Below are 27,023 nucleotides of genomic sequence, written 5' to 3'. Positions count from 1 at the left end.
TTTTTTACATCATCCAAGACCCCTCTTTCACGCCCGAGGAAGTTTTCAGTCCTTTTTCTTTCTTTTTTTATTATTTTCTGTCATTTTTGCGTTGTCTGCTTCTTACACCCTAATTAGAAATGATGAGGCCACAAACGGGTATTTTATTATTTCTTTTGTTTTTTAAAAAAAAATTACAAACAAACATCTAAATAAATAAATAAAATGATATATTTCAAAGAGGACGATGTCACTGTCCAGCACCATGAAACATGTTGTGAAGAAAACAACCCTCGAGAAGAAGAGGAAGAGGAGGAAGTAGAGGACTATCCTGGCGACGAAGAAAGCGAATTTGATTGGGACGATCTTGATTCAGATGAAGAAGATACACCTTTACCACCCGACCACCATTGCTGCCTATGTCTTACAAGAAGCTCTTCGCGGCTCTCATGGATCTGTTTCTCTATCATGTGTGCTATTTCTGTGGCGGTATGTGTTGCAGTATTTATTACAGTCAAGCCACAAACAGACCCCACCATGACTTCGTACAACCTTGCGCTTTGGTTTACCTTTGTTGCCTTTGTATGTTGTGTGACACTTGCCACACAAATGATTGTAGAGATCCTACCGTGGTTGATTCGAAATGTGGCAGCGATTATTACACCCACGAAAGCGGAATTTGTGCGATCGAAACTAGCGGTAAAGAGGGTTTATGAAAGAATGTAAAGAACTTACAAAAAAAAAAACTCACCCTTCTAAGAAAAGTACTACAATGATTTACGCTCCTATACCAAACTGGTGGTGATCGGTGCATGGACATGGGGTTCATGGGCCTTTCTTCGACGTGAGCTTGATTTACCCGAGGGGTCCATGCAACCGTACTATGTAAAGATTCTGGAGCAAGTATGGGAAGTCTTCTTTTTGGCAACCTTGCTACTGTTCATCGAAAAGTTCTTTTTACAGATCATTGCCACAACGTTTCATAAAAAGGCGTATGGGGATCGATTGAATAAGAATCAACGCGCGTTGCATATTCTGGATAAATTGAGACGGCCCAAGGGGACCAAGACAGTGTTTAAGCGGATTTATAATCGTAGGAACAAGAGACAGGAAAGAAATGTGCATTTCGATACAGGCTCTCCGCCACCTGAAACCATGGTTCCGATACCCATGACAACGCCAACGACAACGAAGAAAGAACCCAAGAAGAGACAGGGATTTATGGATAATGTGGTGAAGCAATTAAAGAATAACCAGGTGGGAGGAGAAAAGGAGGAGGAAGGGGAGGAGGAGGATACCACCTCTACAAATCCCAACAATGAAAAAATCATGCGTTCTGATTCCAGTATCTCTTCCATCTCTTCGGATACGTCAAAATCGGGCTTGTTTATGAGTGGATATCGTAAATTAGCACAACAATCTGCCTTTCAAGATCCTGTGAATCAAGCGAAACAATTAGCAAGAAAAATTTATTATAATATCATGGGACCTAACCCCATTCGTCAACATGTGCTCGAATCCGACATGTATCCTTATTTTCGAACGATCAAGGATGCCAGGGAAGCCTTTTCGTTATTTGATTCAGATGACAATGGTGATATCAGTCGACGCGAGATGCGAGCGGGGTGTATCCGTATTTACCGCGATCGAACGAACTTGGCGCGTTCGATGCGCGATATGTCACAAGCGACGGGTAAACTGGACATTTTAATGATTATTATCTTTATCTGCATCTGGGTGGTGGTGACGTTGGCAGTATTTGGTGTGAATGTCAGTTCGCAGCTGACGCCGCTTTGGAGTGCCTTTATCGCTGCTAGTTTTATTTTTGGAAGTAGTGCACGAAATGCTTTTGAGTCGATAATCTTTGTGTTTGTGACGCACCCCTTTGATACGGGCGATCGTATACTGGTGGATACGGAAGAATGGGTGACGATCAATGTGGGTATCATGGTGTCTACGTTTCGGAATTTGGATGGGTCGGTGGTGTATGTGCGTAACTCTGTGCTGGCCACAAAGTACATTGTGAATTGTCGAAGATCGGGCCGTACCTCAGAGCGATTCAAGTTCCAGGTGTCGTATCATACACCTTCTTCTAAACTCATGCAGCTACGAGATCATATGGTTGTATGGTGCAACAAGTATCCCAAGCTGTATACAAAGGATGCGTGTGGAGCCAACATTATTGCGTTTGAAAAACTGGACTTGTTGACGGTGACATTTTTTTTCCAGCATGCCAAAAATTGGCAAGATTCGGCTGGTAAATGGATGCGACATAATAATTTCTTGCTGGAGTTGAAGGATGAGTTGCATCGATTGCAGATCAAATATGTCACTCCTGAGCAGCCCGTGGTGTATCGATACCAAGGGGAAGTGGCGGTGGAAGCAGAGGATTCTGGAGATGAAGAAGGGTTTGAACGAGGACTTTGGCTGAATACGAGTAAAGTGCAAAATCAAGGAGCAACAGGGAGTGCTGCTGTGGGTGGAACGGGAGGAGGAGGAAGTGCGATTGGAGGGAATAACGATGCGGGTGCTGCTGCTGGTGCGGCTGCAGCTGTTGCTGTGTCTGTTTCAACAGGCACGATTTAACAATAAAAAAAAAATTATAGAGAAGAAATGTGCATCCCTGCCCTTTTTTTTTTGTGACGCTTTCAAATAACAAAATGCAATGTACCTATGACTTTATACAGAATGCGAGAAATTTGTTTTTTTTTCCTTTATATTTTGATTTAATCTATTTATTATTTTATACTGCTTTTTTTTTCATTTTTTTTTAATACAAAATGACTCTAATTAATCTACTACTCTTTCTACTCTATTCAACATGTATACAAGCCGCTTCCTTGACACCGAATTATAAATCATGTAAACAATAAACTTTTTTTTTGTATTACACACAGGCAAATTTTTATTATTTTTTATAATTATTTCTTAATCATGCATGAATTAGCTTGTAAACTGGTATCGACGAAGATTTATTGTTACTCGGGTGGTTACGCTTCCTTGGGAGATATTATTGTGAAACGAGCATTAAACGAACACCATTATATTGATCTTCAACAGACCTTGACGCTGGATGAAACGTCTGCTCGATGGATCAGTATTCCAGACGATCCCAACTTTATGAACGAACCTGCTTTAGCGGGTACAGCTACTTCCATCTCCGACTCTAGCTACATGGTTGATGGAGGTTACAATGAAACTCCCTATGTCAAAAACATTTCTCGTTTATTCGATACCAAAGCAAACACCTGGTCTTCTATTTCCAATGATGGAAGAAATCTTTCAAATAATGCAATGTAAGCAAAAAAGTTTTTTTTTTGTTAGCTTAACAAGGGAACCCCTTTGTGTGTTAAAAAACCGTTTTTGGCTTTTCCCCCTGTTTGGAATGATATATAACCATCTTATTTTTTTTTTAATCATAAATTAGTTATATGGGAACAGCCGTCAAGGTACCTAATAAAGGAAGAATATACTATTGGGGTGGACTAAGGTATGAAAGGGTTCTCCCCCCACCCACCCCTCTTTTTTTTTTTTTTTTTTTTTTTTTTTCGCTAAACGTTTCTCATCTTGATAGTGGACAATATCCAGGCTATCCAGTCAACACAACCACCGTCTTGTCCATTACAAGCCCGGTAAATAAGGTTTTTTTTTTATGTGTAAGCCTCATCACTCATGAGCTTGTTTATGTAGATGTTCAAGTGGTCGGTATGCCCTAGTCAATTACCCCTTGGTACATTTACCAGATTTGGACATACAGCTACTTTAGACAATGACGGCGTCAGCATATTCTACTTGGGGGGTCGGATCCGAACAACCGCTACGTTGACAGATAACTTGATTCCATACAATATTATTCCCATGACAAAGATTCTTTTGTATAATACCGTAGATGCTACCTGGATTTCCAAAGATAGTCCTTCCGCACCCACCATGTCAAGCCGTTACATGCATAGTGCCAACCTTTGTAGGTAAACCCCCCCCACTTTTGTTAGCCATTCGATATATATAATATATTTATATATATATATACTCATCTCCATTGTATGTTACTCATCGCATTTTGTGTATATATATTCATCCTACATGTAGTGCCTTATTCTGGAAAGATTCTAATATATGGAGGTGCGACAGATGATGGCAACGAGAAGCGTGAGTTATACAAATGTCATTTTATTTTTAGACGCTGTAGTTAGTGACACAAGCCGGATTTTTTAGATCCTTCTGCAGTTTCAGACTATCTTTATTTGTTTGATCCAAAAACATTGGAATATACCAGAATGGAAGAATATGAGCAAACGCAGGGTGCAGGACCACGGTTTGGACACTCGGGTAAAGTTTTTTCTATTTTTTAAAAAAAAAAAAATGAGAGAGATAGAGAGTTTAGTAAGCTAATTTATTATCCTGGAGTAGCCATCTTATGTAATGATACATTATTTGTGCTGTTTGGCGTGAATCAAAAAGGATTAATTACAAACGATGTTTATTTTTTAAGTTTATCAGGTTCAGCAACCTGGCTTAAAAGCTACTCGATGCTGGACACCAATAATGGCAGACAGGTGGAAAAAGTGATGCGATTTAGTCTTCCCTCTATTATCGGGATTACAATTGGCTCGGTACTTGTGGTTCGTGTGCTACAGCAACTAAAATATTCATATAACTAAATTTGTACAAACATATAAAAAAAAATGGATAGGTTGGGTTCATGATAATGGCGGCTATCATTTACATGATGTGCAAGAGCAAGCGACGACAAAAGAAGGAAAAAGAAGAGACAGTGGTGTATCCGGAAGAAAGATACTTTGAGTATCATCAGGAGGGAGACTCGGCCACATTACACGATGATCCCCAACAGCCTCCGCGTGGATTTAGTTATGACCACCTTGTTGTACCCGCTTCGGCAGCTAGTGTGGTACTTTATAAACCTAATCAAGTAAAAGATCAACAACCGCTTACCTTTATAGAAGGTCAACAACAACAAAGTAGTACTGGCTCATTTTGTTTACAGTCTACTTCTCCATCCACCATCACTCATTATCCTCCTCTCGTCAAACCATCTGTATAAAAAAAGTTTTTTTTTTTTTTTTATTATTATTTTGTTGTCAATAAAAAAAAATAGAAGGGCATATAAGCATAAGTTTTTTTTTTTTTGAGGTTTGTACATACATAAAAAAAAAAGAAAAAGCAAAAGAAAAAAAAAAGGAATAATAGAGAGAGGTATATCATAAAGAAAAGGGGAAAGAAGAAGGTATTATCTATGAAGAAACGAACTAAAATCACCACCATGGCCATCAAGGCGAGGTTGTTGCTGCTGTAAATAGTAATAGACATCTTGCTTTATCGGCTGTGTATAATCCATCATGTACTGCTGATATGGGTGAGCTGTAAAGGTAGTTGTAGGTTTATACTGAAACGAGAAATCTTGTGTGCCTCTTGTGTTATAGTATTCGGGAAATGAAGATGTGGTCGAATATGCATCACAAGGAGAAAGTGATGGTGGTGGCTGTGACGTGATATAACTATTTCCTGAATAAGACTGATTGTCCGCACCGAATAATTCCTGTTCGTCAGCAGGATACACATGCAACGTTGTATTAGATTCGGGTACAATCAATTGATGATATATGGGGGATGAGCTGTTGGAGGAGGAGTGATGATCGGATGACGAGGAAGATGATGATGTCGTGGCAACAATAGCTTCGGCTTCCGGAACCATCGTACTGCTGCTACTCCTTGTTGGTATCACTGTCGTACGAAAGCTATTAAACCCCTCGCCAGCATTTAAGACAGAAGAACGACGTACTTGCTGTTGTTGTTGACGACGAAGAAAGCTGGAAGAGTTCAGGTGCGATAAAGATTGTTGCTTTCGCACAGAATTGACGGGTTTTTGTAGGTTATCAATAAATGACTTTTCTTTTCCACTTCGGATTGTCCAGAAACAGCCTTTCCGAGGTGGATTCTGACCCGTTGAGTCGCGATCAATCTTTACAAACGCTTTGTGAAGCGACAAATTGTGTCTTATAGAGTTCTGCATAGGTTTTTTTAGTGAGTGGTAAGATTAAATTTAATTGAATAAAATAGTATTACCTGCCAGCCTTGCGTGTCGTTGGAATAAAAGGGGTAGTTCTCAGTTATCCAAACATAGATATCATTGAGTGTGAGTTTTCTTTCTTTGCTGGTGAGAATGGCATGTCCGATAATAGTTGCGTACGAATAAGGTGGTTTATCGCTTCTGTTGACTGGATTCCATGAACATACAATATGAATGGGTCCCGAAGGATATTCTACCAATTCATTCACGTCGCTTTCTTTTAAAGAACTCGTGCTGTTCTTTCTCCAGGCACAATCACTACGTCTACGTCGAATATTCTTTACAAGTTTAATATCCATTTTTATTTACAAGAGAGAGAAAAAAGAAAAAAAAAGGAAAAGAGAGAGAGAAAGAGATATAAAAAAAAAAAAAAAGAAAAAAAAATTTAAACAGTTCCGAGAACGGGCTTTCTTATAAGTTTCTAACGATTCGTTTACCTCTTTTTAAGTAATCGGAAGCAGGTGAGTTACACCAATTTTTTTTTTTTTTTTTTTTTTACATGTATATTCTGTTTCTCTCCCACACATGTATAATATGTATATATATATAAAAAAGAGAAATATCTGAAGAAGAGCGTGGATCATCACCAGATATGTTAATGTTTATGATATGTAAGAATTAATCAAACATATTTTATTCAGCATACAACAAAAGGAATGGAATTTCCGAATAATGGAAGGTAGGTGGTACGTGCGGATGGCTTGGGTTCCCTTTTTATTTATTTCCTTGTGAAATGTTACATGGCTTTTCGGTAAACGATCCTTCAAAAATGCCGTTGTCTTCACACGACGCGCACACGCGTTCACTTAAAGTTATTTTTACAACAACCCCATATATAGTCCTGTGAATACAAACAACCGTCCAAAAGTAATACATTATCCCTTTTGCTTGACAGCTATCTTCTTGAGGGAATCATACATAAAATATATCTGCCTCATCCCCCCGCCCACCCCTTTACAGCCGTCACTTTGTAATCTATCCCCTTTTAATAATTGGATTGCACAAACAAATAGAAACAGCCGACTTAATATCCAACTCTCGTTTTTTTTAATGAGCTTCGGCCAATATAACCATACAGTTTCCCATTGGTGACACCCGCAAGGCCCGGTTGGAAATCGCTTTTTCTATCAAAAAAAAAAAAACCTTCGCGAGGTGGTTTTTTTTCTTTTTTTGTGGCCGTTGTTCTGGACTTGTGACCTGTTCCTTGAGGGTGAATAAAAGTGTTTCAGGGCTACTGAAAGAAATTTTTTTTTCTTCACTTATGATCGACCCCTTCCCCCCATCGGCTTAGTCCGAAACAACAAGCCGATTGCACAGTCTTGAAAGATCTACTTTCTCTTTTCCCATTGAAAGTGTCATCTGATTTCACAAAAAAAGAGAGATAAAAAAAAATCTCCGAATCCATACAATATTAAATCTGACATCACTTTTTTCCTTCTTCTCTACTCACATCTGTACTATATATGGGAATGTGTTAATGACCTATTATGAGCATGAAAAACGTATTGCTTCAATAATCATTGAGGGAGACCTTACATTGAAATCCATTGGCACGTTTACATGACGCGTATTCTGGAATGATTTCATTTGACATTGTTGATATACAGTCCTTGTTTATCATTCTCAAATTACAGATATAAAAAAAACCACTTGCTCCGGCCTACATAAGCAAATACTAAAACATGACAACTACATATAAAAGCACATGAAAGTGTCTTGTCTCGACCCTTTTGGGTATATTGGATGACGAACAAACTGGCATGAATGAAAGAAAAGGATCTTTTTAGTGCCTTTTGTATTATTTTTTTAAAAAAAAACCAGTAAACTAATCTTGACAGCTGGAAAGTGTAAGAGGTTAATAAATAAAGGTTGCCATTGAAACGCTACCCTCCCCCACCCTCTTTGCTTATTGGTTGTCCGTCACCATGGAAACGACAGCATACCCGATGTCCACACAATAAAAATTGGCAACTTTTTTTACATGTATAAAAACCTCACTTAAAGGTGGTAGAAGATGCATGTAGAACGGATCCAATTTTACCAGGTGAGATAAGTTTCCTGGGAAATTTATCACCCTTTTTTGAAGATAAATCCGATCACTTTTTAAGAAAATGAGGTAGGTCCTTTGAGAAATAGAAAGAAACTGTCACATGCACTATCATGCGCTTTCTCCATTCCGGGAGTAAGATATTAGATAGAAAGATGATACTTCCAGCTGCTCTGTTGTGTGTGCGTGTGTGTAATATGCGTAGGGCGCGTATGTGTGGCAACCATATCCATTCACCTTGCCGCTCTCTATTTTTTTTTTTTTTTTTTTTTTTTTTTACAAGTGTTTATTTCCGTGTATGTGAGTTTGTATGTATAAATTGGGATCTTCTAATTCGACTTCTTTTAGTTTTGCTTTGGTGTGTTGACATTAAGTAACAAGGTATCTGAATCAAGCATCACCTTGTTACCAGAACGAGCAATAACAGCGGCGATTTCACGAGCAGCCTCAATACGCTTCAACTCGAGGAAACCAGGCTTGTTCTCGATGGCCTCACCAATCAAGGTAGCGGATTTGGCCTCACCTTCAGCACGGACGATAATGGATTGCTTTTCTTGACGAGCCTTATCGACAATGAATGCTGCACGTTGAGCATCTTGTTGAGCAATTTGTTTAGCTTCAACAGCACTTTCGAACACGGGTGAGAAACCAACGTGAGTAATAGAGACATCGTCCAAAATAATGTTGAATCGCAAGGCACGACGAACCAAGTTCTCACGAACAAGACGAGAGACACGCTCACGTTGTGTAATCAATTGAGAGGCAGTGAATTGTGCAACAACAGACTTGAGCACTTCGTTCACGACAGAAGGTAAAATACGTTCATCGTAATCTTGGCCCAATGTACGGTACACAGTGGCGAGTTGATCAACGCGAGGCTTTGAAAGTACACGACAGGTAATGTTGACCATTTGCAAATCTAGCATGCTTATTCTTTTAGCACGTACGCACACACACACACACACACACACACACACACATAACACTTTGTTAAAGACAAGCGATTATATTACCTTTGGTACCGGTTAAGGAAGCAACGTTACGAGGCTTTGCACGGACATCATAAACGACGGGGGTCTCGAACCAGGGAATCATGAAATGAGTACCTTCGTTGTAAACAGTATCTTGGACACCAAAGAGACGGGTGTACTTGATAGCTCTATGACCACCGTCAACTAAAGAATGTGTCTCATGTCAGATTGAGCCCATTACAATACCCCGGAATATTTAAATTGTGAAGCTTACCGTTGAAAAGAGAAGCATTGACACCATAACCTAAAGCACCAAGGATAGCAATGGCACCTACAGCACCACCGAGACCTTTACCGGCACCTTGAGGAAACATACCTCCTAACTTTTGGGCGGCTTGCTTTGCTTGTTGAGCCATTTTATTATGTAGAAATAACGAAAGAAAAAAGATTAAGCCTTTTTTTTTTTAATTCCCCCCCTCCCCATAACATTTTGTCCGGGGGACTGTTTGCACGTCAGCTCTCTCTCACTCTCACTCTCTCACTCTCTCTTTACACCGGAGTTTTTTTTTTTTTTTTAGAAAAATATTCTTTTTTATTGTTTGTACAGTTGAAGCTACCAGAAATGATGTTTCTTGGGAGGTTTACCTAACATGATTAAACAAGACAAAATTCAGTTTTTTATGTTATATACTTAGCCCTCCCGTTATGTTTCTATCTTACCGTAGCCCTGAGGAGGAGGAGGAGGTGGATAATAACCTTGCTGAGCTCCGAAATTACCAAACTGCGGAAATCCCTACATGCGAATTTATAAATATCTCGCGCACTCTCTAGAAAGATATAAAAAAACAACTTACTCCGCCTTGCTGATGATGATTATTATTGCCAAGAAGTTTACCTGCTGCAAGTCTGCCCAATAAAAAAAAAGACTTTTTAAAAAAACCCCCACTCTTTTAACTTGGCCACAAAAACGAACTTACCCTATTAAAGTACCAGTAATAGCACCACCTCCAAATCCTAAATCATGCAACAAACCCAATTGAGTTTTCCTTTCTCTTACATTTCATTATAAGTCTCTTACCGGAAAGCATCTTTCCCATGCCACGTTCTCCATCAGGTCCGTCAGCAGGTTGTCCATTGTTAGGATAGTCAGGTTGACCAGGATAGCCAGGGCTTTGTGAATAGTTACTACTGCCTGCTCCTACTTGAGGACTCTGTTGTTGATAACTACTACTCTCGCTTTGAGGATATCCTTGCTGCTGTTGTTGTGGATATCCTGGAGATTGCTGTTGTTGTGGATATCCTGGAGATTGTTGTTGTTGTGGATATCCTGGGGATTGTTGTGGATATCCTTGTTGTTGTTCCTGTGGATATCCCCCAGCTTGTGGATAGCCACCACTTCCTTGTGGATAGCTAATGTTATTTTGTGCCTGTGGAAGACTGTAACTCGATGCTTCCCCACGACTACCAACACCTGCTTGTGCAGCATTGGAAGGTGCGGTGGGTACTTCCCATTGTGTTGTACCTGTTGCTTGTTCTACGTAATAATAGCGTTGTGCTGATTCATCCCAGAGCGCGATCCTTCATATTCATAGCTTAATAAAAAGTAAACAACGAAAATAAAAGTTGCTTACCACCCAGGAGGAAGTTGAGGAGGTGATTGATTATTCATTAAAGGAGAGAGAAAAAGAAAAAGAGGGAAAAGAAAATAAAAATAAAAAAGCTATTTATGTTCGAAAAAAAAAATTATTTAAATCTCCTATGTTTATGCGGTTGGTGTATTTTTCACTATGGTTTCAACGAATTCATTGACCTTGTTTGCATCGACATAAACCAAAAAATAAGGGTTAGCAGTAGCACCGGTGGTATTATGATAGATTTCCGATTCATTGACTTTGGAGACCATAGAATCATTGTATTTCCACCATTGGTTTTCATCATGATCCAGAATATAAATCCAATAATGACCATAATTTGCTTGACCCTGATGCATAAAAACTGCATGAAGTTTATAGGCCAGTTGTTTATAATCATCGTATTGATGTCGAATACTCGTCCTGAATTGTTCAATTGCTTCTGTCCCAGCCTGTATCAATTGTCGTTTCTCCTCCGCTTCTTTTTCTAATAACCTTATACTCTTATCAAACTGACTTTGTTCTTCCTCTGAGAGTGCATCCAACTTGAACTCGTTTAACATTTTACGTGTTTCATCCAGTAAATCGGGAACAGGGATACCAAGTTTCTGTTTCATTATATTAGTCTTTTAATTCCCTTTGTATGGGGTGTGTTTATACCTTGGACTTTGTGAACTTGGAAACTTGCTTCTTATTCTTTTCAAGTTCAGATCGCCAAATGGCTACTTCAGACCTTCTTTCTCTCAAGGCTTCAAAATTAGCGTCCAGATAACGATCCAGATAAATCACTTTATCAAATTGAATAAACGCGTTTGATTTATACACATTGGCTGTGGCACGGTCAAATTGTACACGCTATGAATAAATAAAAGTGAGTTTCCCTTGTAAGTTTTCGTGTTTCTTTTTATTTATTTTTTTACCTGCACCAAAATCTGAAGTACAGGTGGAAAGGACTTGACAGTTACTTCACGTGTAGCTTCATATCCGCCTTGGAACTCCTCCACTTTATCTGCAAAAAAGTATTCATCCAATCCATCATACAAATCTTTGCCCTCTGATGCATCCACAATCACATGAGAAAAATCTTCTTCCATTTCCTTCTTGACGTTTTCCAATGTTTTATTATCACAGTACGATAAAATCTGACGAGCTTTTCCATAAAACACCTGTCGAATCATATCATCAATTTGTTCTCCGTCTTCTGTTGTCTCTAAAGGTTTTAAAGCAGCCTCCACGAGGTACATAACATTCCCCATACATTCTATAAATATGTCACTCATTTCTTAGTACGGACTAGAAAACAATGGGATGTATTTTCACTTTATACCTGTCACATCTTGTTGCTTGCCAAACATCATGGTATCTGCACTAGGTCTTTCCTTTACTTTAGAAACTTCGGGTTCAACAGCCTCAGGCAAGACTTTTTCGTCCAGGGAAGGAATCGCTTCACTATCAGTCACGATGTCACTATATTTAGGCGGTGAATCGATGGGAGGTGGAATCTCCAAGGTGAAGGACGTACGTCTAAACGCACTTTCAATATCGGAATCTGTACCAGGTGTTTCAACAGGTGGTGGTGGTGGTGGTACATCCTCATCAATAGGATCCATCAACATGTCCTCCTTTAATTCATCCAGTGTGTCATTATTTTTTAAATCAATAAGCGCCTCCTCCTCCCCCTCCTTCTCTTTGTTTGATTCACCATCAAGATCCTTATTTAACTCATCTTCCTTTTTTAAATCAGGTAATGTATCCTCGTCTTTTTTTTCTTCCACTTCAGTACTATCCTCATCTTTTTCGTTTAACAAGGCCATGTAAGCTAATTCATATTCGGGCGAGATAGCACGTTCATGAGTCTCTTGTAACTTTATAAACAACTCCTTGAGCAATTCAACAACTAATAGAAATCAGTCTTTGTTAAGGAAACCACAACAACCGAAAAAACTTACATTTCTTGGCTCGTCGAACTTCAGAGCGGTCCACTTCAATACCACCAATTTTCTTAAGTTCACTTGTACCATCTTCAACATAAAGTTCATTTTCAATCATGGCGTTCCGAAAAGGTAAAATGGTAAAATAGTACTATACACATATGAGTTTTGTAAAGAAGAGGAAAATGATTGGGGTTCTGCTTACTTGTAAAACACTATTGAAGTAACATGTATTGCCAATATTGTTTAAGCCGACGGGTCTTTTTCCAAAAGTAGATATAACGAAACGCATAATTGATAAGTAAAAGAAGATGGAAAAAACACGATACATTTTGAAAAAAAAAAAAAAATATGTAAAATAAAAGAGTACTTACGAATGTCGAACATTATTTATCATATGAGCTGGCACTAGAGATAGAATAGACGTAAGTAATTCATATTCAATGTTATTCAAAAACTGCTTCTTTTACCGCCCATCATATCCTCCACAGATTGAAGATTTGTTGCAGACGTAATACCTCTTTCCTCCTTCAAAAAGTTGATCAATTCGGAACTCCCTCTAGCAATGGCAATAGTCTTTAATTTCTCCTGATGTAGATTCTTCTCCAAAGGTTCATCCGATAATTTAACTTGATATAATCCAATCAATAATCGGTCATCGGCGACATCATCGGTTACACCAAAGTAGGCATAAGCATCCCCGATATCCGATCTAGCAATCTTTCCTTGGCTACGTTCACAAGCAATCAATGTCTGTAAGAGGTCTGATTTGGTCGCTTGTGCTATGACCATTAAGGCATCCAAGGCGTCATAGGGGTCTACTGCGTACTCCTCCATCACCTTGTGATAAGTCCATTTCACAAGCGTATCCGAAGCGCCTGATGTCAAACCTAATTTCTCATAGGCTCCGACAAGATACCCGTCGCTACTCTTGTATCGGTTTTCCAAGGTAGGTATGATCCCTAACAACGTGGCCATATCCGCCGTCTTGAATCTAATCTCTGCCTCTGCTTTATTCACTGGAATCGAAGTGGCTCCCAATTCGGATCGAAGCGCATCCATGACGAGCACAATCTCTTGTTGAATCTGTTTTAAACGTTCCTCTTCAGTCGATCCAGATTTAATCTCGGGTGCAATAAAATAGTTCTCTTCCATCCTAAATCCAATCGTTTCCAATAACGCTTGACTATATTTTTATTTTAGTTAGTGGGGGAAAATCTTTTTTTTTTTTTTGGGGTAAGACTCTTGCCTTCCGTCACTTAATCCAATTCGGGCCAAAAAATGAGGATTATGGGTATTGATATTTCTTGAAGCTCCGGTTAATAAATCCTTAATGTACACAAGCACGGTTGTCAATGTACTCGCCATGGTGGGTGTATGTTCCTTGTTTTGCATCTGATCGGCAAACGTCCTCGCTTGGGCTCGTGTGGCGCTGAGTCGGTTCAATATCGCAATGGGCAAAACCGGATCACGTATCTCGGTTGCCAACGCATACGCACATCCACAGCAAGCATAAGTATCTAATCCTTGCACATGATAGTGATGACAAGCGTAATCCGTTCCAGTACAGAAGGACGCTTCGGGTAAACTATGGCTGACATAAAGCCAAGCATGACACGATTGACAAATGTATTGAGACAAAGTAGTGATGTCATCCAACGGCATTGTTTCTAAATCTTGTTCATCGACGGTCTGGAGTACTTGTTCTTCCTGATCTTTGGTGGCATCCCCCCGAATACAACTTTTAAAGACGTGTTGATGGTCAGTCGTGGTTTCTAAACGGACAAGAAGTGCGAGAGGAGAAAGTGTATTGCTCTCGATAGAAGTGGGTGGGGTGTGTGTCGATGCCATGGCACGAGGTGGTAGATTAGGAACTGACATTTGATTGTATTTTCTTTATAAAACCAAAAAAAAAAAAAAAATAGACAACCAAAAAAACCTTTTTGCTTTATAAATTCGGTGTGTTTCAAACACCGATTCTCATCGTCATAGCAAACGAATAGAGGTACCGTGGCACGAAAAGCATAAAGAAATGGAGATGAGGCAAATTTGAAGCTAGCTTTTCTCACATATTTATATATTTATCATTAATAAGAAAGCACACTTCTTCAATAAAAATCTTGATGGAAAGATATCCAAACATTCCACATGACTCGGAGTCAAGAAACTTACGTATACGTATCGTCACTCAGCTCGTGCTTTTTACTTGAAAAAGTTTATTGTTGCGGAATATTAGGCTAAACTAAAAAAGTTGTGCTTTTTTTTTTAAAAAAAAAAAGACCGTGTGATAACAGAACGCAGATTACCAGTTGGCAAAGTAGTTATAGAATTTCTTCTTGCAACTGATTGAAATTTTGTTATCTTAAAAAAACGAACACAAATAATACGGGATCTTTACTTAATCTTTTGAAGGAGGCTCTTACTTCTAATACTAAATCTGTAATCTTTGAATTGGATTTTATCAAATTGACCGTAACTAAAAATGAATTCGAAAGCTGGATAGCACAACAAAAAAGAGGATTTTCTTTGCAGTTTTATTGACAGAACTTCATCTGCTGGTGACCGCCGCAAAGAAATAATAGCTCCATAAATAATCAAATGGTTTCGGAAATTCTAGATGTCAAATAAATAAGATGATATAAACTTAAAGTACTCTTCAGCAGGTAAATAGATATATGTGTGTTTTAAAATGTAAACAAGTTTTATGCATATCAAAAATTGTTTTCACAGATTTTCAACTGCAATGGTAGCCGCAAACAAAATACCTGATCAGTTCAAAATTCAATTTTTTGAGGATGTCTTGCTAAAAAAAAAAAAAAAAAAAAAAAAAAAAGGCTACAGCTAAGAAAATGCTAAAAATACGGGTATGATTTCCGTAGACTACCATTAAAAACATGTTGGACATTCACCTCGAAGCCTCCAAGATTTGCGTACTAGCCCTTCTAATAGAATCATATCCGATTTTGTTATGGAACAAGTTGAAAAAAAACATGATTTGGTCTGACATTAAGGGTATACTCCAATTAGGTAAGACCGCCATGATGAAGATGCTGAATGAAAACAGCCATGAAAACCTCCATATTTTAATGGGATCAACACCCTAAAATAAATCAGCGATCAAAAATTGAAACAAATTAGAGCGGAAATAACGATCTTTTTTTTAAAAATATCGCGATTGGCGATATCGATCAAATTTTCCAAAATATCGCGATTGGCAATATCGATCAAATTTTCTAAAATATCTTTATTGGCAATATCGATCCTTAAATCAAAAACAAAATATCGTTGGATGGGGTAAAAAAAAATGGGGTAATCGATAATCGATATAATATTACTTTTACACTCCTGCTAAATCAGTATGCAGGCTTGAAATTGATACGTTTATATATATTGGGAAAAACAAAATTTTATTTATAAAAAAAACTAAATAACGTCAAATCTGATCATGATGGACCTCTTCAAATATGGAAAATGACCAGTGAAATATGACCAGAGACAGATATAATGAGAGGAACTACGATAGTGACCATACGAAGACCTCAGACGAATAGCAGTATCACTTACCTGCATAAAGATGGTTTATGTTAATAAGAGAATAAATTATCATGTTTAGCAATATGTACCTTTACAAAACAGTCGGATGTACGAGCCTCAAATAAATAGTAATATCAATCAGCTTTAAAAAATTGGGTTAACTTAATAATAAACAAGTATACCAGTATCAAGTTATTTAACTTTCCACAAGTAATCAATGTATTGATTCCTTTAGCTATAAAAATGCGCTAATAGATATAAGAAAGTAGTTAGAGTTCCTTACCGAGCAAAGAGCATTGGTGTGATCCTATTAGAAAGTTGTAACACGTTTATTATTAGTCACATAACTAAATCTAAATTAATTTAAGAATGATTATGATGAATCAAATACCATTAACTATTCGCATATACATACATTAACCTGTAAGAAAAAGAAAAGTGGAAAAAGAATAAGAATAAAAAGGTTTAAAAAACAAAGTTTGTTTAAATAAGAAAAAAAAAATTCAGACTCAATTCCTTTTGTGTGGCAACGCCGTACGGGTTGATTATTTTCTACAGCAACTGATTCATCAGTCTTGTAAATGACAGATTCAAGGCACTCTCCTATTTTTTTTTTTTTTTGCAAATCTAAATTCATGTGTGCTCACTTAAAGTAATTTGGATGTCTCGGCCTGTTGAAAACTGGTACGTGCGTAAACGCTTGTTCTTTTTTGACTTTACATATCAAGAAAGTACTCCAGGCTCGAACTTCGTTTTTGGTGAACTTATAAAGAATCATGACGTTTCCCCTTATTCAAAGGCCATCCCGCGCATGATGAGGCAGAGCAAAAAAAAAATTGTCGTCTTTGATGCAAAGAACCTTGTGTCTACTATTGGGTTGGTGAATGCGGTCGACAGGTCTAACAACAAATATCTAATAAAAACTGGTAAGGCTTTCAAAGTCGATAAGAGTAGTATTACCAGCAGTGTTGGAAAATCATTAAAACCCACAGTCACGTGTCCCCTTTTCTCATTTTACTTACGTAATCTGAAGTTGTCTTTTTCTTACCCTGGCTATCATCCCCATAAACATTTTTTTTCTTTAAAAAATCACGTTTATCTATTGACATGGTATTGCTACATCTATTTATTTATGTATATGTTGTTTTTATAGAGATTTGAAAATTTGGCTTTGCGATCTGCGATCAAAAAAAACATTTTGATCGCTGATTTATTTTAGGGTGTCAAAGTATTCCTAAGTACACTATGCCATGAAGAAAACCATCGGGAAAAGAGCTATGTTGAGCCAGGACAACGCTAAAAGTATGGACCTTTGGTCCACCAAGATCACAACCAACGAAGGTACAGGGTTTTTTATTTCTAAAACTCTGGATGTATACAAAAAGACATTAAATCATGGTTTCATTCATGTCAGAGTGGCAGCTGAAAATAAGTATACCAAGTCATTGATTAAAATTTTTGTTTGAAAAAAATCCCCTCTCTTTATTATTGATATTTTCAGCTTTTGGAGCGCGATGGTGATATGCTCTCCTTGGATTCAACCCACAACACATGTACCTGTCAAGATAACAAGTACAGCTCGTTATGCATAATTGTAGCCAGATGTATTGACACTGGAAAAGGAAAACCGTTGGTATGGATTTTTACGAGAAGTTAAATCCAATACCCGATAATGCACTTGTTAAAATGGCTTAAGAATGAACATGGTAACTAACCCAACTGGTGAAGAGCGACATTAGAATAGATTTTAGATAAAAAATAGATATAAAAAAAAATCTGTCCAGTTCTCGTTGTAAATTTTTTATTTTTTTCTTAAAAAATGGGTTGAGCCAGTGAGTGATCCTACAACCCAAAATATTTTCAGCAATTTCTACTATTAATCTTGACGGGCGTAAGCTGCCAACCAATGGAGGCGATAATGCTGATAGCGTACCATACGAATTATAGTGTAGACCGTTAAATCTTTGTTCTATCGAACAAGATAGACAGTTTATAAGATAAAGAAAAAGGTAATTGTGAGACTGGGTAAATTGAATATCGTTTTATTATTGAATTAGAGGATGTTTTATATAGGAATTGACAAAGACCTTTCGGTACTTGTCAATTAATAGAGCAGGCTGAGAGAATGATTTATAATGTGAACATATTGCAGTAAGCATGTGTGGACCATGCGTGCAATGTAAGCTGTGGTATTATTTGAAAGTTGTTTTTTATCATTTTTTAATGCAGATGTTGCGTGTACGTGAGGTGACACAAAATAGCTATTTCGAGATCTCTTCGCTAAAGTATGTAACTCACAGAATAGTGCTTGTATACACTTCGGGATATTTGTGTATACAACAATTCTTGATCGACGGGTACATAATATCATAACACTCATAGTTACTAGATACTCCAAAAGAATAAGTTTGTCATAAATCCTTTTTCTTTTTTCTTAAATCAATGAAAAATAACTCATTAACATACAATTTAAAACACCTCAAAGTAAGGTATAAGCGAAAAAAAAACAAGACTTACAGCACAAGCGTCTCTACTGTTGTTCATTCAGAAAAAAAAAAAAAAAAAAAAAAAAAAGCCTTGATGGGTAGGCACCAAAACCAAAGCTCTCATCGTTTTCTATTTCTAGTAGAGTTTGTGCTGAAATAACTGTTTTTGTGTGTGCGATAATTCGGAACAAACGTTATAAAAGAAAAATACCTCCATCATTCGAGGACAATTGTGTTCATGGATGGAAGCGACGTGACAATGAAAAAAAAAAGAGACGAAAATGAATAGTTGTCTCATCAACAAAAAACATCTGTCATTAACGAAACGATTCTTTTTCTCTTGGGGGTTAAAAAAAAAGGTTATTTTTGGAACTCGATACAAGTACGATAGTTTGATGTTGAATTGGGGCAAGATAAATAAAGGAGCACCCATGATGATGATGGGGATGCTCTTTCTATAGGTTGTTATTTAATTCATAACAGTAAAAATATGCTGCATACTATATGAAGTGAGCACAATCAAAGCTCCCCATACAAAAATGCTCGGGGACCCTAATGTCAGATGTATCTTTGAGTATAATATAATCTCTATTCTCCCAGCATGATAGCCTTCCTTTGTTCTTTCTCCTTACCTTTTACCATGCTATAAATGCTAGATAATTCATACAAAGCAGTGCTTTTTATCTGATCGTTTTTCTCTTATAGAGAATAATTAATGCCTGTTCATATAAAAATAATTTACTCGCACTTTTTTAAAAAGAGTAAAATGGCTCTCCCCCAAAGAGTGTACTCAGATTTTTTATTTCTTACTGTCCTTCTTACATGTGTATTAAATAAGCAAAAGTTATTACATAGTATACTTGTTGATTTCGTATACATAGATCCAGTATCATTTTGATACATGGATGATGTAGCATAGCACCAGACCATTTCCATCACTTCACATGTACTTGTCGGCCTTTTATTTTTTTGATCCTTTTACTTCGCACTTATTTTATAAACATACGCACGGTGGTTCAATATTTGAAGTGAAAAATTTAAAAACAAAGCAGATTGAATAATTCATTTATATTGATAATTTCGCCCCCCCCCCTTTTTTCACTGTATACATGACAGGTTATCTTTTGACAAAGTGTAAAAATGCTGGTAATGTGGATTGTACTGGGTTTATCTTTAGGTGACTTTACCTTCATAATGACTAGTCATGAAAAGAGACGTATATGTCTATAAAAAAGCCATATATAATAGCAAACCTCATACAGCAATAGGCTATATGTATTGGATATGCTCTCATAAAAAAAAGCTACACTGTGCAGAAAATTAGGGAAATAACAAACACGCAGGGAAGTAAGTAGTTGACAAAATAAATTTTGTCTGCCTGAGGCTATTCAAATTTTAAAAGTCATGTCAAGCCACCCGACTGGGCAAACTGCATTCCCTCGCTCAATACGCGACTCTCAAAAGAGTAAAAAAATCTGGGGACCGGGAAAAGGCTGGATTGCAATAAAAAGAAGGACAGTAAGGAATAAAAAAAAATCTGAGGGGAGTGGGGGGGGGGCAGAAAAAGGCTGGGTTACAACTACAAGAAGGGCAGTAAAGAGTAAAAGATCTGAGTACAATTTTCAAGCATGAAAAGGCTGGGTTGCGTAACTAATATCTCCTAAATAAGCAAGACTTTACTCGTTGAACAAATCTCTTGAGCTTGTTACCAATCTTATAAGCACTTACTTTTTTTTTTATGCGCATATACAAATGCGTTATTAGTAAATAATGTTTTCTATTAGACCACCAATAGCTTTTTTAGCATGAGTACTCAGACACTCTTTTCATGACTAGCTGTATGAAGGTAAAGTGACTATTTCACCCTTTAAAATAAGTTCATCATTTACATCAGACCGTTCATCACAGACCCAAAATACTAAAAAAGAAAAAAAAAGCACAATGAGAGATGCAGGTACATGTCGTGATTGAGGCTATGTACTTAATATATGGCTCTATCTACACTTCCTAAACTTCCATTTGATAACCCTAAATAAAACTCTTATCGATACTTTATATTAAATACTGATCATTTACTTTATGTACAGGCTTGATCTCATATCATCCTTCATACAAGTATAAGGCATACTCATTTAAAAAATAACATTAATATGAAAACATGTGAAGGTTACATTAGCCACAATGAGGTGCGACAGCTATCTTAAATAAGAACTACAATTTCCCCTGAATGTTGTGCTACAAGACATACACAGTTTAAGAATGAATGTTATTGTTATTGTTATTGAAATCTCATTATGGCCTTTCTATACGGGATCATTACATCCGAGTATTATTTGGATAAATCTACCCACAATCGTCATCAGCCTGTCTGTTATTAATGTCTGAAATTATGTGCATCTAAAGACCCCCTTTTATTTTATCGATTTCCACATACAGCCACTTTTGAATTTCTGGGTCATTTAGGATCGGGTACCTTTTGGCTATCCCAAAGAGTTGGATTTTTTCAAGAGGCCCTGTTACACGCACTGGAAATATACCAAATATAAATTTCTTATATGCTACCTGTCGGATTGTGTCAGCCATGCATAGCTGAGCTGAGTTATTTAAATCTATTTTATCAGGCTCATGAAACCCCTACCCCAAAGTTTTGTTCTTTTGGGTTTTGCGATACTTTTAATTTCCTGCTCAATGCCCTGTAACATAGTCAGACGCGTGCTTTTTTTTGTTTCCATTACTCCTCAAAAAAATATTTTCTGTACTGAGCTCGTAAACGTTCATTCTCGATAGGTTGAGCATGAGAACCCCCCCTCCATTTTTGGTGGTTCTTACTTTAATATAATAAGGACAATTATATTTGCAATTGTCCTTTTGATGTTGACAATTAGTGTCTCAAAGTTGTTTTTGAGGGCAAAGTTTATAATAAAATTGCTATTGATTTTTTTGGTGGTATTGGGTGTTAATGTTGGCAAAAGAGCAGACACTTTCAAAAGTTTCAATATTTATTTACAGAATGTAAGGCAATTAAGGGACAGCCACTACAGCATGTGATCTCTTAGGAACAGCCAATAGGTTTTCGATCCTAGGCTGTGACTACACACAACATCTCCCCGGAGGGAGGGCGTAAAATAAGCTCACTGTTTACTTTGCGAAACATCTTTTTTTTTACTCTTGCTAGAGGATAACAACATCAACTAAATATGACGTTTAAAGCAAACTTTTCCCAGCCGTTTTTAGGAGAGACTCAGTGTGTTCATCATAAAAAGTCTACGGAAAGCTGCAAAACCTTGACCTTAACATTGGTTGGTCATTGACGGAGGGAAATTCTATAAAAAGAAAAGAAACCTACAGAATACGAAAACAATCACCATATCGTAAGGCCTTATGTAGGCGCTATTAAATACCCTAACTTTTTTTACCAATATGCTTGCTGACCTCCTGTCAAAATTGCTTGTATTAAGAACAGCAACTGTCATAACATTAAGCTATTAGAGCTTTTGTGCTTTCAATTGAAAGATCCCCCTCCCGCCTCAAGCACAGTTTAAGTTAACCAAACAGAAAAAAGAAAACAAACAAATTCTTCGTTCTTTATGTACCGATTTACATTTGTTGCCATTTTTTTACAGCACACCCTGTGAGGAAATTTTTAACATAATTCACACTCTCGAGATTACGCCATTTTGGCCAATATCCTTTTTATATTCTGCCGCATCAATCCCTCAAACATTTTGAAATAGATTTACAGTATCCATACCTCTTAATTTTTATCGGTACCCCAAATACTTTTTCAACACCTTATTTTCTTACTTCTTGTTCTCCTCATATCATCAAGCCGAAACATACCTCTATTTTCTTGTATATTACACTCTTATCCACAAAGTATTCCTTATGCGTCGTGATGATCTCCCATCTCGCGTCATACTTCGCATGTTATGCTTGATCTCGTATCCACCTTCTTTTTTCTTTTCGTGGATTTGCTGTATTTTTGATCTCACCAGTACTTTCTGATCTTGTCTCTCTGGCTCTCGTTTGTCCGATTACACCTATTGTACTTCTTGTTGCAAATAAAAACCTCGTAAAGTGAAGTTCAGCATTCAATTCTTTCATAATCCTCAACAACATTTTATCATTATCTTTATCGTCTATAGACACCCTACAGCAATTGCCTATAATTCCAAACTGTCGTTTGGCGTTCCTTTCCCAAAGATGATGGTATCTATCATGAAAATTTGTCGGCCGTCTGTTGCAGTTATAAGTTTCCTAATCTCGATTTCCAGTTGCTGATTTTATTATCACGTTGTTAATCCACTAGTCTAAATCAGCAGGCCAAACATTTATTAAAATGAAGGTCAAATACCTGATAAACGGTATAACATGTTTCAAACTGGAAAGCTAAAAGCAAAATTAAAACAAAAATAAAAGCGAGCCCTCATGCCTGTATAATTACCTGTTTAACCTGGTTTTAAAGGTGGCATAAAAATGGAAAGCTTCCTACACTTTTTCTTGCGAGATTGTGGGGAGAAAAAAAAAAAAGAGGTGCGGTTTTTTTTATGTTTTTTTTCAGCTGTTGAAAAATCTTTGTTACACCCAGAAATGTCTAAAGCAGAACGACTTTGCCGCGTTAAGACACCTGGCTGTCTATTATAGAAACGAAAACTGCAAACGTACACTAATGCTGTTCGTAAAAAGATCTGGTACGCCCTCTTGGGGTGATGGTCATTCGTTAACCGTTTTTTGCGCAGTGTACAAAAATAGAAGGAAACGCAACGTTCAATTTCTAGCCTTAATATGCTGTGGCCGATAAATACGCATGTCCGACTTGATGACGTGAAATGGCTCCAGCTACACCTCACGTCGTACATTCCACCTTTTCAGTTTTTCGAGAAATTTTTAGGTGCTTATTTTTATTCTTTCACCAAGAAGACATTCAACAAGCGTAAGTCTAACAAAAGGCAAAACCAACAAGGGAAATAAAACGCTCCAATATCTTTTCCGTTTCCACAGACAGCGACTTTCACCATTATGTATTGAATCGACACAATTTTTCCCTCTCTTTTGTATTGAACCACCCCACTACGCATGATGGGCAGTGCTTTCAATTTAGTGGATAGGGGAAAAGGAAAATATACACGAGTATTTGGTGGTGAAGTAGTATATGAGAATGGTAAATTAACATAAAAGAACTACAAGGATGTTAATAGTCAAACTATCCGATGTAAACCAATTTGTGTATCACACAAAAAAGAAGAATCATTCGTGACAATGTTAGGAATTCATTTCATTTGACACATGTATTCATCACCGAATACAGAGTTTATTATGTGTATAAATACTGGGGGGAAAGAGAGTGTCGTTGCCTTTACATCGTCTATCTTGTCCTTTGTAAATCAAGCTTTTTTTTTCTTCTTTTTTCTTTACGGTACTATCAGTCTGATTATCAAGAGAGAAAAACAGGGTCTTTAAAGTCCTCTTGTTTTTTGCGTCCTTGATCATTGTAGCAGCTACATAAAATACAGCCGAATTGGGTTTCCTTTTTTTTAAAACTTCAACAGCAAACAATCGAACCTTGTTTATATTTGAATATTATGTTTCTCTATAATTCATGGCTGTCACTAGGCTTAACCTTGATCGATTGCTTTCCAGTGCGGTTACCATGAGAACTTGATGGTTGATTGCTTCATAAAAGAAAAAACCGGGTGTATTCTTTTTCTAAACCCGTGAGTAGTCTTGAGAATTTAGCTACTGAGAGAGAAAAGAAAAAAAGGAACGCTCTATTCTTGGGTTTTGTGATACTTGCAATGCCCTGTAGCATAGTCAGACGCGAGCTTTTTTTGTTTCCATTACTGCCAAATATAATATTTTCTGTACTGAACTCGTAAAGGTTCATTCTCGATAGATTGAGTATGAGAACCCCCCCCCCCTCATTTTTGGAGGTTCTTACTTTAATATAATAAGGGCAATTATATTTGCAATTGTCCTTTTGACGTTGACAATTAGTGTCCCAAACTTGTTTTCGAGAGGGAAAGTTTTTAGTAAAATTGGTATTAATTTCTTTGGTGGTATTGGGTGTTCATGTTGGCAAAAGAGCAGACACTTTCAAAAGTTTCAATATTTATTTTGCTTTCTAGAGAAAAGAGTTTGTTTTATTTTTACAGAGTGTAAGGCAATTAAGGGACAGCCACTACAGCATGTGATCTCTTAGGAACAGCCAATAGGTTTCCGATCCTAGGCTGTGACTACGCTCACTTGACTGTATCTAAGGTGTAAGCTCCGGCACAACATATCCCCGAAGGGAGGGCGTAAAATAAGCCCACTGTTTGCTTAGCGAAACACCCCTTTTTTTTTTACTCTTACTGCAATAAGGATAACAACACCAGTTAAAATGACGTTCAAAACAATTTTTTCCCAGCCGTTTTTAGAAGAGACTCAGTGTGCTCAGCATAGAAAGTCTTCGGAAAACTTCAAAACCTGACCTTAACATTGGTCAGTCATTGGCGAAGGGAAATTCTATAAAAAGAAAAGAAACTTACAGAAATACGAAAACAATCACCATATCGTAAAGCCTTATGTAGGCGCTATTAAATGCCCTAACTATTTTTACCACTATGCTTCCTGACCTCTTGTCAAAGTTACTTGTATTAAGAACAGCAACTGTCATAACCTTACGTTATTAGAACTTTTGTGCTTTCAATTGAAAGATCCCCCTTTCGCCTCAAGCACAGTTTAAGTTAAGCAAACAGAGAAAAGAAAACAAACAAAATCTTTGTTTTTTATGTACAGATTTACATCTGTTGCCATTTTTTTACAGTACACCCTGTGAGGAAACTTTTAACATAATTCACACTCTTGAGATTACGCCATTTTGGCCAATATCCTTTTTATATTCTGCCGCATCAATCCCTCAAACTGTTTACAGTAGTCATATATATTATTTTTATTGGCACCTCCATTACTTTTCAGCACCTTATTTTCTTTTTTCTTGTCATCCTCATATCATCAAGCCGAAACATACCTCTATTACCTTGTATATTACACCCTTATCCACTAAATATTCTTTCTTTATGCGTCGTATTTATTTGCCCTCTCGTGTTATGCTTCTCGTGTTAACTTGATACCGTATCCACCTTCTGCTTTTCTTTTCGTGGATTTGCTGTTTTTTTGATCTCACCAATACTTTCTAATCTTATCTCTCTTGCTCTCCTTTGTCCGATTACACCTATTGTACTTCTTGTTGCAAATAAATACCTCGTAAAGTGAAGATCAGGGTTCAATTCTTTCATGATCCTCAATGAAATTTCATCAATATCTTGATCGCCTATAGACAACCCACAGAAATTGCTTATAATTCCGAACTATCGTTTGGCGATCCTTTCCGAAAGGTGATGGTAACTATCATGAGAGTTTGTTGACCATCTGTTGCAGTTATAAGTTTTCTGATCTCAAGATCAAATTGCTGGTTTTATTATTACGGTTTTAATCCACTAGTATGATCAACAGGCTAAACATAAATCAGAGTGAAGGCCACATACCTGATAAACGATACAAGAAGTTTTAAACTTTAGGAAGCTAAAAACGAAATTAGAAAAAAAATAGCGAGTCCCCATGCTTGTATAATTACCTGTTTAACCTGGTTTCAAAGGTAGCGTGACATCGGAAAACTTCCTACACTTTTTCTTGCGAGATTGTGGGAGAAGGTGGGGAAAGACAAAAAAAAAAAGACCTGCGTTTTTTTTTTTTTTTTTTTTTTTTTTGTTAGAGCTTGAATAGTCAAGTCACAGCAGTACATCCACCAGCCTGTCTTCAAATAATCAGCGTTTGAAAAACCTCTGTTATGCTCAGAAATGGCTAAGGCAGTAGGACTTTGTCGAGTCAAGACACTTAGCTGTCTACCATAGAAACAAAAACTGCAACCGTACACTAGTGCTGTTTGTAAATAGATCTGACACGCTCTCTTTGGATGATGGTCGTTCCTTAGCCATTCTTTAAGCAGTGTACAAAAATAGAAGAAAACGCAGCGTTGAATTTCTAGCCCAGTACTCCTTATGCTGTGGCTGATAAATACGCATGTCCGACTTGATGACGTGAAACAGCTTTAGCTACACCCGCACTTCAGGTGGTATATTCCACCTTTTTAGTATTTGGAGAAAATCCTAGGTGTTCATTTCTAGTCATTCACCAAGAGGACATCCAACAAGCGTAAAATCAACAAAAGGCAAGACCAGCAAGGGAAATAAAACGCACCAATACCTTTTCCGTTCCCATGTATAACGACATTCATCACTCATTATGTGTTAAATCGACGTAATTTTTCCCTCTCCTTTGTATTTATCCACCCCACTACGCATGATGGGTAGTGCTT

General features: G+C 37.3%; 11 protein-coding genes across 11 annotated transcripts; 6 read left to right on the top strand and 5 right to left on the bottom strand.

The window, feature by feature from the left end:
• Positions 1-204: 204 nt before the first annotated feature.
• On the top strand, positions 205-2,776 carry EV154DRAFT_593745 (Mechanosensitive ion channel-domain-containing protein; the record flags this gene model as incomplete). Its single annotated transcript, XM_051606953.1, has 2 exons — positions 205-678; positions 745-2,776. 2 exons carry the CDS (start codon positions 205-207, stop codon positions 2,563-2,565), a joined length of 2,295 nt encoding a protein of 764 aa, XP_051454868.1. The 3' UTR covers positions 2,566-2,776.
• Positions 2,777-2,913: 137 nt separating this feature from the next.
• EV154DRAFT_604764 (uncharacterized protein) lies at positions 2,914-5,041 on the top strand (the record flags this gene model as incomplete). The annotated part of the gene is made up of 8 exons (XM_051607431.1): positions 2,914-3,275; positions 3,407-3,469; positions 3,554-3,611; positions 3,670-3,943; positions 4,069-4,128; positions 4,195-4,308; positions 4,390-4,601; positions 4,673-5,041. The coding sequence occupies 8 exons, from the start codon at positions 2,914-2,916 to the stop codon at positions 5,039-5,041; spliced, it is 1,512 nt and encodes a 503-aa protein (XP_051454867.1).
• An 813-nt stretch (positions 5,042-5,854) lies between these two features.
• Positions 5,855-6,366, bottom strand: EV154DRAFT_425573 (uncharacterized protein; the record flags this gene model as incomplete). The annotated part of the gene is made up of 2 exons (XM_051596257.1): positions 5,855-6,004; positions 6,064-6,366. Coding segments are annotated over 2 exons (453 nt in total), but the record flags the coding sequence as incomplete, so codon positions are not given.
• Positions 6,367-8,369: 2,003 nt separating this feature from the next.
• Positions 8,370-9,597, bottom strand: EV154DRAFT_517447 (prohibitin-2). The gene is made up of 3 exons (XM_051602506.1): positions 9,360-9,597; positions 9,128-9,289; positions 8,370-9,033 (listed from the first exon to the last, which is right to left on the bottom strand). Exons 1-3 carry the CDS (start codon positions 9,499-9,501, stop codon positions 8,459-8,461), a joined length of 879 nt encoding a protein of 292 aa, XP_051454865.1. The 5' UTR covers positions 9,502-9,597; the 3' UTR covers positions 8,370-8,458.
• EV154DRAFT_517444 (uncharacterized protein) lies at positions 9,556-10,775 on the bottom strand. The gene is made up of 6 exons (XM_051602505.1): positions 10,717-10,775; positions 10,164-10,663; positions 10,063-10,099; positions 9,940-9,991; positions 9,806-9,878; positions 9,556-9,730 (listed from the first exon to the last, which is right to left on the bottom strand). Exons 1-6 carry the CDS (start codon positions 10,752-10,754, stop codon positions 9,699-9,701), a joined length of 732 nt encoding a protein of 243 aa, XP_051454864.1. The 5' UTR covers positions 10,755-10,775; the 3' UTR covers positions 9,556-9,698.
• A 72-nt stretch (positions 10,776-10,847) lies between these two features.
• Positions 10,848-14,015, bottom strand: EV154DRAFT_425602 (uncharacterized protein; the record flags this gene model as incomplete). Its single annotated transcript, XM_051596260.1, has 10 exons — positions 10,848-11,324; positions 11,377-11,571; positions 11,637-11,991; positions 12,070-12,240; positions 12,439-12,613; positions 12,666-12,798; positions 12,853-12,907; positions 13,022-13,055; positions 13,118-13,828; positions 13,907-14,015. 10 exons carry the CDS (start codon positions 14,013-14,015, stop codon positions 10,848-10,850), a joined length of 2,415 nt encoding a protein of 804 aa, XP_051454863.1.
• A 3,416-nt stretch (positions 14,016-17,431) lies between these two features.
• EV154DRAFT_484047 (uncharacterized protein) lies at positions 17,432-17,838 on the top strand (the record flags this gene model as incomplete). The annotated part of the gene is made up of 2 exons (XM_051598628.1): positions 17,432-17,590; positions 17,683-17,838. 2 exons carry the CDS (start codon positions 17,432-17,434, stop codon positions 17,836-17,838), a joined length of 315 nt encoding a protein of 104 aa, XP_051454862.1.
• Positions 17,839-17,959: 121 nt separating this feature from the next.
• EV154DRAFT_553793 (uncharacterized protein) lies at positions 17,960-19,603 on the bottom strand (the record flags this gene model as incomplete). Its single annotated transcript, XM_051605152.1, has 6 exons — positions 17,960-18,150; positions 18,269-18,365; positions 18,699-18,714; positions 19,169-19,219; positions 19,300-19,363; positions 19,490-19,603. The coding sequence occupies 6 exons, from the start codon at positions 19,601-19,603 to the stop codon at positions 18,058-18,060; spliced, it is 435 nt and encodes a 144-aa protein (XP_051454861.1). The 3' UTR covers positions 17,960-18,057.
• A 2,612-nt stretch (positions 19,604-22,215) lies between these two features.
• EV154DRAFT_517431 (uncharacterized protein) lies at positions 22,216-22,770 on the top strand. Its single transcript, XM_051602504.1, has 2 exons — positions 22,216-22,272; positions 22,410-22,770. Exons 1-2 carry the CDS (start codon positions 22,255-22,257, stop codon positions 22,602-22,604), a joined length of 213 nt encoding a protein of 70 aa, XP_051454860.1. The 5' UTR covers positions 22,216-22,254; the 3' UTR covers positions 22,605-22,770.
• Positions 22,771-23,228: 458 nt separating this feature from the next.
• EV154DRAFT_553792 (uncharacterized protein) lies at positions 23,229-23,829 on the top strand. The gene is made up of 2 exons (XM_051605151.1): positions 23,229-23,341; positions 23,407-23,829. Exon 2 carries the CDS (start codon positions 23,453-23,455, stop codon positions 23,636-23,638), a length of 186 nt encoding a protein of 61 aa, XP_051454859.1. The 5' UTR covers positions 23,229-23,341; positions 23,407-23,452; the 3' UTR covers positions 23,639-23,829.
• A 1,568-nt stretch (positions 23,830-25,397) lies between these two features.
• Positions 25,398-25,943, top strand: EV154DRAFT_517405 (uncharacterized protein). Its single transcript, XM_051602503.1, is given in 3 exon segments — positions 25,398-25,480; positions 25,581-25,776; positions 25,780-25,943. The coding sequence occupies 2 exon segments, from the start codon at positions 25,437-25,439 to the stop codon at positions 25,774-25,776; spliced, it is 240 nt and encodes a 79-aa protein (XP_051454858.1). The 5' UTR covers positions 25,398-25,436; the 3' UTR covers positions 25,780-25,943.
• The last annotated feature ends 1,080 nt before the right edge of the window (positions 25,944-27,023 follow it).

The sequence above is a fragment of the Mucor mucedo genome (genome assembly GCF_025094135.1).
Source record: "Mucor mucedo strain NRRL 3635 chromosome Unknown EV154scaffold_85, whole genome shotgun sequence".
Classification (NCBI taxonomy): Eukaryota; Fungi; Mucoromycota; class Mucoromycetes; order Mucorales; family Mucoraceae; genus Mucor; species Mucor mucedo.
Note: the sequence above shows the minus strand (reverse complement) of the source record. Positions and strands in the feature narration are given on the sequence as shown.

Excerpts from the sequence above, each read along its gene's own strand:
- EV154DRAFT_553792 (XM_051605151.1), top strand. The coding sequence starts at position 23,453 with ATGCTGTGGCCGATAAATACGCATGTCCGACTTGATGACGTGAAATGG.
- EV154DRAFT_517447 (XM_051602506.1), bottom strand. The coding sequence starts at position 9,501 with ATGGCTCAACAAGCAAAGCAAGCCGCCCAAAAGTTAGGAGGTATGTTT. Across the intron at positions 9,290-9,359 it reads CAATGCTTCTCTTTTCAACG|TTGACGGTGGTCATAGAGCT; the intron begins GTAAGCTTCACA and ends CACATTCTTTAG. Across the intron at positions 9,034-9,127 it reads TTCCTTAACCGGTACCAAAG|ATTTGCAAATGGTCAACATT; the intron begins GTAATATAATCG and ends TAAGCATGCTAG.
- EV154DRAFT_517444 (XM_051602505.1), bottom strand. The coding sequence starts at position 10,754 with ATGAATAATCAATCACCTCCTCAACTTCCTCCTGGGTG. Across the intron at positions 10,664-10,716 it reads CCTCAACTTCCTCCTGGGTG|GATCGCGCTCTGGGATGAAT; the intron begins GTAAGCAACTTT and ends ATGAATATGAAG. Across the intron at positions 9,731-9,805 it reads TCCTCCTCCTCAGGGCTACG|GTAAACCTCCCAAGAAACAT; the intron begins GTAAGATAGAAA and ends TAATCATGTTAG.
- EV154DRAFT_517405 (XM_051602503.1), top strand. The coding sequence starts at position 25,437 with ATGTACAGATTTACATCTGTTGCCATTTTTTTACAGTACACCCT. Across the intron at positions 25,481-25,580 it reads ATTTTTTTACAGTACACCCT|TAGTCATATATATTATTTTT; the intron begins GTGAGGAAACTT and ends AACTGTTTACAG.